Source organism: Mytilus trossulus, chromosome 6, assembly GCF_036588685.1.
Source record: "Mytilus trossulus isolate FHL-02 chromosome 6, PNRI_Mtr1.1.1.hap1, whole genome shotgun sequence".
NCBI classification, from domain to species: domain Eukaryota; kingdom Metazoa; phylum Mollusca; class Bivalvia; order Mytilida; family Mytilidae; genus Mytilus; species Mytilus trossulus.
In genome coordinates, this window is record NC_086378.1 from 69,120,041 (window position 1) to 69,130,563 (window position 10,523).

General features: G+C 30.6%; 1 protein-coding gene across 1 annotated transcript; it reads right to left on the minus strand.

The window, feature by feature from the left end:
- Positions 1–7,376: 7,376 nt before the first annotated feature.
- On the minus strand, positions 7,377–10,146 carry LOC134723703 (ras-related protein R-Ras2-like). The gene is made up of 4 exons (XM_063587255.1): positions 9,520–10,146; positions 9,094–9,176; positions 8,333–8,510; positions 7,377–7,978 (listed from the first exon to the last, which is right to left on the minus strand). Exons 1-4 carry the CDS (start codon positions 10,028–10,030, stop codon positions 7,728–7,730), a joined length of 1,023 nt encoding a protein of 340 aa, XP_063443325.1. The 5' UTR covers positions 10,031–10,146; the 3' UTR covers positions 7,377–7,727.
- Positions 10,147–10,523: the final 377 nt, after the last annotated feature.

Here is a 10,523-nt window from a genome sequence, read left to right on the forward strand (position 1 = left end):
TTAGATTTTTTTTCTCTGGTCAGCTGTCATTCGATTGACACTATTCCACATATATGTGATAGGCTACTAAAATATATTAATAATTTAGCCATTGAACTTGTGCAATATTTGATAAATCTTGCAGGATTACTTAGCTCTCCAGAGTTTAATTTATGATTAATATGAGAACGTTTGTTCTTGTAGTTTTATAAAAAGACTTTTACGTTCTAAATTTCCAATTTTAACATTGAATTATTCACACTTCTATGAGAGCGAAAGGAACTTTCAAATTTACAGGTCAAAATAAACAAAAGGTCATGTTTTCTCTGTCTGCTTTAGACAAAATCCATTGGATGTTGAATGTGTATTGATTATTAATTTAGTCTAAGGTGCATGATTTATTTATTAGTTGTTAGTGGCTATGAACTAGCTATCAGTAACTACAAGTACTCTCAAATCACTACTAAGTGTCATTTTGTTTATATATATACAAGTATGATGTATCCACCCACGTCCACTGAGGTTTTGATAAATTCATTTCTATTTGTATCCATCTGATGAGTTAATAGTTATCAAAAGTACCAGGATTATAATTTTATACGCCAGACGCGCGTTTCGTCTACATAAATAAATAAATAAAATAAATAAATAATCTTTATTTCAAGAGGATGATCCCATTAGTTAAAACTAATCTTCCTGAGAGTCCTCAAAATAATAATAACATAGTTATAAGTACAAACAGTATAATAAAGTTATATTATACACAATATACAATTGTATTGAAATAATAATGAAAATGCATATTAATTTGCACAATTGATGAAAAATTTGTAACATTTTGTTTTAAAAGATACAAGTGTATCACTCATTTTGATTTCATTTGGTAAACTGTTCCATATTTGAGAACCTGAATATGTAAATGTTTTCTTTAAAAAATTTGTTTTTGGTTTTGGAAGATTTAATAGTTTTTCATCAGCTGAACGTAAGTTATAGTTTTGATTATTAGTAAAATGAAAATTTTCTTCTAAATAGTTAGGAACCATGCCATTAACTGATTTAAATACAAGTATTGCCTTTTGGTATTGAATTCGTTTTTCCACATTTAACCAGTGTAAACTTTTAAACAATAAACTGGATGATGTCATTATGTCAGCTTCTACTATAACCCTAGCAGATTTCTTTAATAATTTATTAAGTTTATTTATTCCACTTTCACAACAACTTCCCCATATATTGCAACAATAATCAAATAATGGCAGAATATAAGCATTAAAATAGATAATACGTATATGCATAGGTAAATATTTTCTTATCTTTTGTAATAAGTTGATTCTATTTGATATAGTAATTGACATTTTATCTATTTGCTGATTCCAATTTAAGTTTTTGTCAATATATAAACCAAGTAGTTTTTCACAATCTACATTTTCTATTTGTTCATTTGAAATATTTATATCTAAACTGTTTCCAGTTAAACAAAGCCTTTGTTTTGAACCAATAATCATTGATTTACACTTTTTGGCATTTAATTTCATACAATTTTGCAAACACCAGTTTTCAATAACATGAATATCATTTTGAAGGTTAGAAGCTATCTGAATTACATCATTACCTCTACAATGTAATGTAGAATCATCTGCATATAAATCTATTAATGAATGTTCTATATTAAGTGGTAAATCATTGATATATAAAATAAATAACAGAGGGCCCAGGATAGAACCTTGTGGTACACCAGTTTTTATGCATTTAGTATTAGACATGACGTTATTGACCTTAACTTGTTGACTTCGTTCAAACAAGTATGACTTAAACCAGTCTAGTGTACTATTTGAAACATTATAATATTCAAGTTTTTTCAATAAGACTCATCAGTGACGCTCAAATCAAAATAGTTAAAAAGCCAAACAAATACAAAGTTGAAGAGAGTTAAGCCTTTTTCAACTAATTGTATAGTTCGTTCTTATGTTGTACTGTTACTCCACTGTTCCAGGTAAGGAGGAGGATTGGGATCCTGCTAATAGTTATCAAAGGTACCAGGATTATAATTTTATACGCCAGACGCGCGTTTCGTCTACATAAGCTAACATGTTTATCCCCACCTTATTCTGTATGTATGTGTCTGTCCCAAGTCAGGAGCCTTTTATTCAGTGGTTGTCGTTTGTTGATGTGTTACATATTTGTGTTCGTTCATTCTTTTTTTAACATTAATTCGGCCGTGAGTTTTCTGGTTGAATTGTTTAACATTCATCATTTCGGTGCCTTTTAAAGCCGACTCTGCGGTATGAGCTTTCTCATTGCTGATGGCCATATGTTGATTTATATTTGTTAATTTCTGTGTTATCTGGTATCTTGTGAATAGTTTTCTCATTGGCAATCCTACCATATCTTCTTTTGTAGATGGAAAAATTGTAAACATAACACATCTTAGAAAAATAAATACTGAACAAAACGAACTCGCATAAAAAACGGGGTTGATATCAGGTGATACGTATATATTATGAATAATGAGAACCTGTTTGGCGAGTTTACAATATCTAGACGAAGACAATCCGATTATTTGTTTATCGTTATATTACTGGTCTTTCTCTTCCTAAGACAGTTTTGAGCTTGACAAACGCAAGCTTGATTCATTTTTTTTACATAAATAAGGCCGTTGTTTTTTGCTCGTTTGAATTGTTTTACATTGTCTTATCGGGGCCTTTTATAGCTGACTATATACGGTATGGGCTTTGCTCATAGTTGAAGGCCGTACGTTGACCTATAATTGGTAATGTTTGTGTCATTTTGGTCTTTTGTGGATAGTTGTCTCATTGGCAATCATACCACATCTTCTTTTTTATATTGATAACGTCTCCTCTAGCATTGTGACGTAGCTGGTTTCTTCGTCTCTTACATTGTGACCTCGCTGATAATGGCCAGTCTCGTTTTGTAGTCTTGATGCGGGAATTACGGAGTGACAGAGCAGGATGATAAAGGCGTAGGGAAGGACGATAAGGAAGGTTACGCAGATTATGTGCCACGTATGACACTTAGTATGTTACTCATGAAAATACAATCCCGTCGATTATTCAGAAGCGGTTGGTTATCACATTTGAGAAATAATGTGAGAATTGTGGTTATAACCAAGCTGTTGTATTCTGTATTTCAAGTTCGAATAAATATATGTCATTACCAAAGTCCCCACACTTCGAATGTTTTAGTGGGAAGCTCCTGTATTAGTTCAATTTCACATCAAAGAACATGAGGAGGATCACCGCTGGTTCCAATAAGAAATTTGATTGTATGTTGAAGAAAAAACTGTCCGCCAATCATATCAAATATGCAGTTGATCAGCATCCTGGTATAGTTAATCTTAATGGATACCAACAGGACTTTGAAGCCAATCAAAACTCCATTGCAAAGGTTATTTTATCGAAGCCCTAGAGTAAGACACGTGTGTCTTCATTCGAATTCTTTTACGACACAATGCAAGACCCTTTTTTTCAATCTGTTTAAGTTGGAAATTGGGAGTAATTGTGTAAAAGTAAAAAAATTCAAAACGACACATCTTAGTTTAAGTGTTATTGCAAGATGCTTAGATTGTGTGTAATCTGACAGATCGCTAATTTTTAGAGGAATTCACACCTAATTCACTATCACATGCAGTTTAACAAGTAATTTGAGGCCAAAAAAAATGATTAAGCTAGCCAATTTAGAGATAGGTTTCGCAGAGCAGTTGGCTGACCCATCAGTATAACGTTGTAATTACGGTATCTTATACAGGGAAAGAGTTCCCAGTTCTTCATCTTTGTTTGAAATTCAAAATGAACATAGAACAGAACTATCACGGTAATACATGATTTCATTTTTGGGGTAATGTTCAGTGTCCAAATTGAGGTTGTTATTCATTTCTATTTATTTATATCTTTCTTTTAACTAAAAGTTATACTTCAGTTTAACATTTTTAACTTTATAATACATTTCATATTGATCTTAATGGTACACAATAGTGAACGACGGATGAAAAAAGCAGACCTTGGAGTAGGTTAGTTAATTGTAAATAATACAACTTTTGTGTATGTGTGTTTATTTCTACTTATTATTTTCCTTTTATTTTCTTCATATTTGTTTTGCATCATTCTGTATGGCAAGGAATGTGTTTAACTACAATTGATATGAACCTTTCTAGTAAATTTAAGTTGAAATATTCTATGAAAATTTGGTAAAAATCCTATTCCTACGGAGAAGACGGAAGCATGAGTTTGACTGCTGTCCTTTCAAGCATAATTTGTGCTGAGTGTTTTTTTCGATACACTCGCAGGCGTCAGACCATAAATTCACTCTCCCGAATTTAAAACGTAAGTGTAAAATTAGCCTCACCCTGGCATCATGGAGCTTTTTATGTCATTGTTTACTTTAAGTAACAACTTTACAAAAATGAAGCTTTCAGTAAAAGAAAGGAAAACATAAATAAATATAAGAAGATCTGGTATAGGTGCCAATAGGACAACTCTATAATCTAAGTCACAAGTTTTAAAGTAAACAATTATAAGTCAACGTGCGATCTTCAACACGGCGTCTTGACTCACACCGAACAGCAAGCTATAAAGTTTTCTAAAAATGACAGGTGTTAGACCATTCAAACGGAAAACACTTATTAAGACAAAAATACAAAAACAAAGTCAATCAATGTTGATCTCTGGATATTGTTTTGTTGATGTTGTCGTTATGTTAATGTGTCATTGATGTATATTAAATTTCTTCTTTTTCTCATATCCCAATTCGTAGATATGATAACGTTCATGTTTTATTGTGCTAACAAAAATGTTCTTGATTTTTCAATTTGGTTTGTCAATAAATCAAGACATACATAAATACTATAATTATTTAACTATGAACATACACGGTTCTAAATTATGTCGATACCTTTTTACTTGTACTGCAAATTATCATGTTCTTATCTGACTGGTTATGACGTCCGTGCAATTTATTTATTGGATATGTTGAAAGTGATGAATATTATATAGTAGTCTTTTCGACTTTAAACTAGCTTTCAATAGGTGCGAGTACTTTTGGTCTAATGAGTAAAGCTTTTTCAACTGATTGTTATGATTTGCACTTAGGTTGTACTGTTTCAGCACCGTCCTGTGTTAGAATCATGTTTCGGCACACTCCAAATAAATAGTATCTGCCACATTCTGTATGTTTTGTAAGTGGACTGATATTCCACGTTTGCCGTTTGTTGCTGTGTATTATAATTGTTATTACTTTATTATTCTGTACATAATCAGGTCGTTACTTTTTTCAGTTTGAATTGTATAACATTATTTAGTATTTATTCGGAGTCTTCTGTAGTTCTATGCAGTCTGTAGTATGTTTTGATCATAATCGAAGATCTTTTGGTAACTGGTCTCAGATAGAAAATCTGTTCATTGGCAATCGTACTAGATACCTCTATAATTTTTTTTCCATTTTGATTAGATAGTGATTCAAATTACTATTGTGTTGGCGTTATGACAACGCCTTATTTCATTTCAGCAATAACGCCTTATTCCATTTCATATATAAAACAATTACGTTGAGGAACTTAATCCATCAGATGTATACACTGATGAATACTGTAGTCTGGGAGATCATGTTTCTATAATAATTTGTAATTGGCTTTAAAGTAGCTTTCAGTAAGTGCGAGTACTCTTATATTAGTGCTCTGAGTCTTAGGTTTTTTTATGTTCGTTGTTTTGTGTTCATACTGTTCTTTTGAGTTAAACAAGTTGCAATGGATTTTTATAGTGTATTCTTATGTAATGATGTTACACAACTGTCTTTGATAACCCAGCCACATTTTTTATTCCCCTTTTCAAAGTTCAGAGCCAGTTGTTAAAAATTTTCTGTTTGTCATAACTTTTTCTAATATTTTTTTTCAGTCCGTTAGTATCTTGTATTTCATTCAGTCACACTTATACGTTTCTTGTTTCAACTGGAAGTCTAACAAATTATGTTGAGACTCTAAAGGTACGAATTAGACTTGGAGAAGTCAACGATGAATGAAGAACTATAACTTTTTATAAACATTTCTAAATCAAAGTAAAACGTGACTATGTTCATGTTGTCTCTGTTTTAATCATCGTCAGGAAGTATAATAGACAAGATATTGGGAAAGTTTGAGATTTCTTAAATTATGTAAAAGACAAGGCTTCCTTCTTGCAAAGTTACGCAATTTTCTTTGGAAATGAAAATATGATATATATGCCATGTTCAATACTTTTATTATAATGTTACAGTATAAAATGTAACATTTTGATCATCAAATATCAAGTCATACAAAATACTGGTAAAAAACGATGAAAACAATATATACACATGTGTTGGTTGTATAACAACCAAATATAAAATTTATAAAAATCTAAATATTAAATAGAATTGTTTCAATTTTAACAAAAATTTAAATAAATCACAAACGAGAACAAACTGAGATAGTAAAGTTGTTCTGTTTTGTCGAATATTGCTCTTTTTTAAAGGCACTGTTCTCACACATACTACAAATGACTATATATTGGAGACTATTTCCTCTAGATTCTAATTTTAGAAGCATTCTTTCATTGACCTTAACTTGCCCATATATTTTTGAAAAAAAGGCCACTGGACATTAATATCATTGCATACAATTTATCAACAGGTCGTGATATTATCTCTAACTCGAAATTCTTGATAACTCATGTTAATCAAGTTTAACAATAAAGACTTATGAGGTATATACCAATGATGGAACAATCCTTTTATCAGAAAAACATAACATGTTTATCCTTTAAACACTTGATTCAATTTATTTGTATGCAAGTGATAACTTGTGTAAGTTTTGTAAATATAATAACGTCACTTCTCAAGTATCATGTACATATGTTTTGTGATATTACAATTAGGTAGCTCATATCACATTTCCACCATCTGAACTTTTTAATGATTATCTGTCTATAACATCTGGCGTATATTTCTATTGATGATTTATATTCTGCATCTGACATGTAATTACTGTTAGTGTTATTTATGATATTATTGTATTTATTTCATTCCAACTACATATTCTAAAATAGAATTAATCCTTATAAGTCAATACTTTATACTAGAAGGGTACAAAAGGTACATATTTTTCTTGAAAAACTTCCTTCTGGTCCCCTCTCATTAACGAAATAAGCATATAAATGCATGAAAGAGAGTTCCAGAGGAAGTTTTGCTTTGTTATCAATATGTATCATACTTTGATTGTTTTTTAAAGCAATATCGTATAAAATATCTTGCATATATCTTTCATGAAAGTCATGAGACAAGCATGACAAGACAAAAACACAAACATAAATAAAATCATTCTTTAAAACAGAACTCAAAATAAAAGTGGAAACAAATCAGCTGATAAAGAAATGAACATTGTATATAAAAATCAAAGAATGTACCAATGAGATATCACTCCATCTAAGTCACAATGTTGTAAAAGTTATAAGTATTGGTAAAAGTATGGCCTTCAACACGAACATTGGCTCACACCGAACAGCAAGCTATAAAGCTTCAAAATTACTAGTACATTGTAAATGTATTTACGCCAATTGTTGATTTCTTCATATTTTGCTTTTTTTACGTGTGTAATAACACACGACGATTTCCTTCTCTTCTGAATCTTTACTGAAATCAATATTACACTGTGTCCTTGACACAATATCTATCTTGATAACTAGTCTAATATCGTAACCATGCATAATCCCATTTCATTCACATCAGAACGCAAATACATCATCACTATTCATCTTGACCTTGTGTTTAAGATGGAATAATCTATTAAGAAATTCAATAGATCCTCTTTTTATCACCTGTTTTGTCGATAATTCACAACTCTCCTTAATTTCTGGTTGTAGTTTAATTTTTATTTGCTTCAAAATTCCCAGCAGAAGTTTGTCAACCTTTATATTCAAAGTAGCTGATGTCTCTATATATTTACAATTAAACTTCGATGCTAAATGTCTGGCCTCTGAAATAAAAGTAAAATACTTAAAAAGAAGGTAGTTACACATGATAACAACTAATGATAAAAATATATAAAGCATTTTTTCCTTAGAGTCCTTCAATAAAATATTATTTTCTGGTATCAAACCTTAATATATTTCGAGTTACTTCTTCAGAGTTTGCTACCTTTAATTGAAAAAAATCTATATTCGTTCATTTACTTTTTTTTTATTTTCAAGACATTGTTCTGAGTAATCATGTGGACAGAGATTTCTTTTATAGTTTCAGTTAAATGTATACATAAGTTCTTAAGCAAGCCATATGATAAACAATGAGTTTTCGTGTTAATTGAATGAGCAATATTAAAAAATGTCCATACCTTCTTTAGTTATTTGCCTTTTTCTCACAAGATCAACTTTATTAGCTACCAAGATAATTGGTCTGTCACTAAACTGGTCGTTGCGTATACATTGTAGGAATCTACAGGCTATGTCGTAGCTGGATTTTTCATAAACAGAAAACACAACAATGTATGCATCAACTGGGTACCTTTGATCCTGTAAACAAACAAAACAAAATATGTAAAACGAAATGTTACGTTGTAAATATATGTTGTCGTGAAATCAGGATTGTACACAGCTTATATCGATAGAATATAAAAATATCCGGTTTGAAACCTTGTGAAAAATATCTGTTAATTCTATTCTGTTCAATGATTTAAGAAAAAATGCTGAAGGTCAGTTTTTTTCTGAAATCAAAGTAAAAAACCATATGCAAGAACTAATGCTTTTAATATTTTATTTTGTTTTAGTTAATGAGGAGTTTTATTTTGAAGATGTCTTCTTCGTAAAGTTATTAAAGCAATCACTTAACCAAGTTTAATATAATTGGTGTAAACAATATGTTTATTATGAAAAAATACACAAGTATAATCATAAACACATTCGAATTCACAATAAGGATTCGGAAACAAGCAACACTTACTTATATTAATCCGTCTCCTTTATTCCTTTATATATGGTTTAAAGATCAACACATGGTGTCGACTCCTGTTTAGATTTATGCGAGGTTGTGAGATAAAGATTTCATATGTTATCTCTAGATATTTCTCTGTACCTAATTAAATGACAAATATCGTACCTCATCCTCTGAAAAATCCACAAATTCCAGAGTTGATTCTTCGTTGTCTATTACTACAGTCACAAATCGATCATCGTCATCTCCTGGAAGAAATTTTTGAAATGTTATCAACTTTATCACTTTATATACACTATAACATATAAAACAAAACATGCAAAACAAAACACATTTATACTTATTATACAGAGGAAAAAAAATATATAAATTACATATACACAATAGATATATAAATGGTATATTATGCTATCATGTGTAGTATGTATAGTCAACAATACATTAATGTTGACGTACTAACTTTCTAAGATTTTTATTTGGGTTGTTTGTGATGGAATTAATGACAGAAGTACTTTTGAAATTTATAACATTAGGTGTCTTTTTATTTCTTTAAGATGTGAAGATTATATGAAAGATATAATCAATGCTTACCATCTGTAGTCATAACATCTGAGCTCATAAATTTGTTTATCAATGTTCTTTTTCCGACAGCGTCAGCGCCGATGACACACACACGGTAATATCCAGGTAAACTTGTAGAAGAACAACCACAGCAAATAGCACTGTCTTCTGAAGTTTCACTTGAAAGTCGCCTTCTATCCAGGTCTTTAGGAATGTCTAAGCTTGTATAGCTGTCTCGTTTGTCTTCGGTCTCAACAATTCCTCCCGCTATAAATTTTGTGGACCTAAATCGTCGTATAGGTCTCCTTTTCTCATTTAAGATGTCTTCACATGAACTAGATAGCTTTGAAAATATAGGAACCGGCAGACTGTTTCTTCTGTTTTCCTCGTCTATTAGTTGTTCCGATTTTAACTTCCTTTTGAATGAACCAGATGGTGAATTTGGTTCGGATCTTGATTTTAATCTCGATCGTTGCAAACATGATTTTACTTGAGATACCGATTCTTGAAAAAGCTCATCAAATTGAGACGAGTCAATCATGTTTGTGTCCGTCTATCTTTGTAGCTAAATGTAGCTCAGTACCTAAATTGACTTTGTTCCTTTCCACCTTAACAATCACGTCAGAATTGATTTTTATGAAGCGGTTTCTCTTCTTATACCACATTGTATGGAAAACCAGTTAACACGTGGGCTTCTCAATAACTAAGTGTCAATCATTGTAATACGTCTTCTCGTTCATTGACAAGACTCTATAACATTTAGGTTCATTGGCATATCGATAAAAGCAAAATCTGATTTCATTAAGATGGAAATAACCGATCGAAAATATCTTACAAGGCATAAAAGGTTAGAAATTGACATTTATTGTAATAAATTGTTTTATATTAATTCAAACAGTGACAAATGATAAATGTATTGATTTTTTTCGTAAAATTATATAAGGAATGTTGTTTTCTGAATAAATAGAAATTTTTTTTTTGAAAGATGTAACACTATTGTGTGTAATTATTTACAAGGCGATGGAAAATAAAAC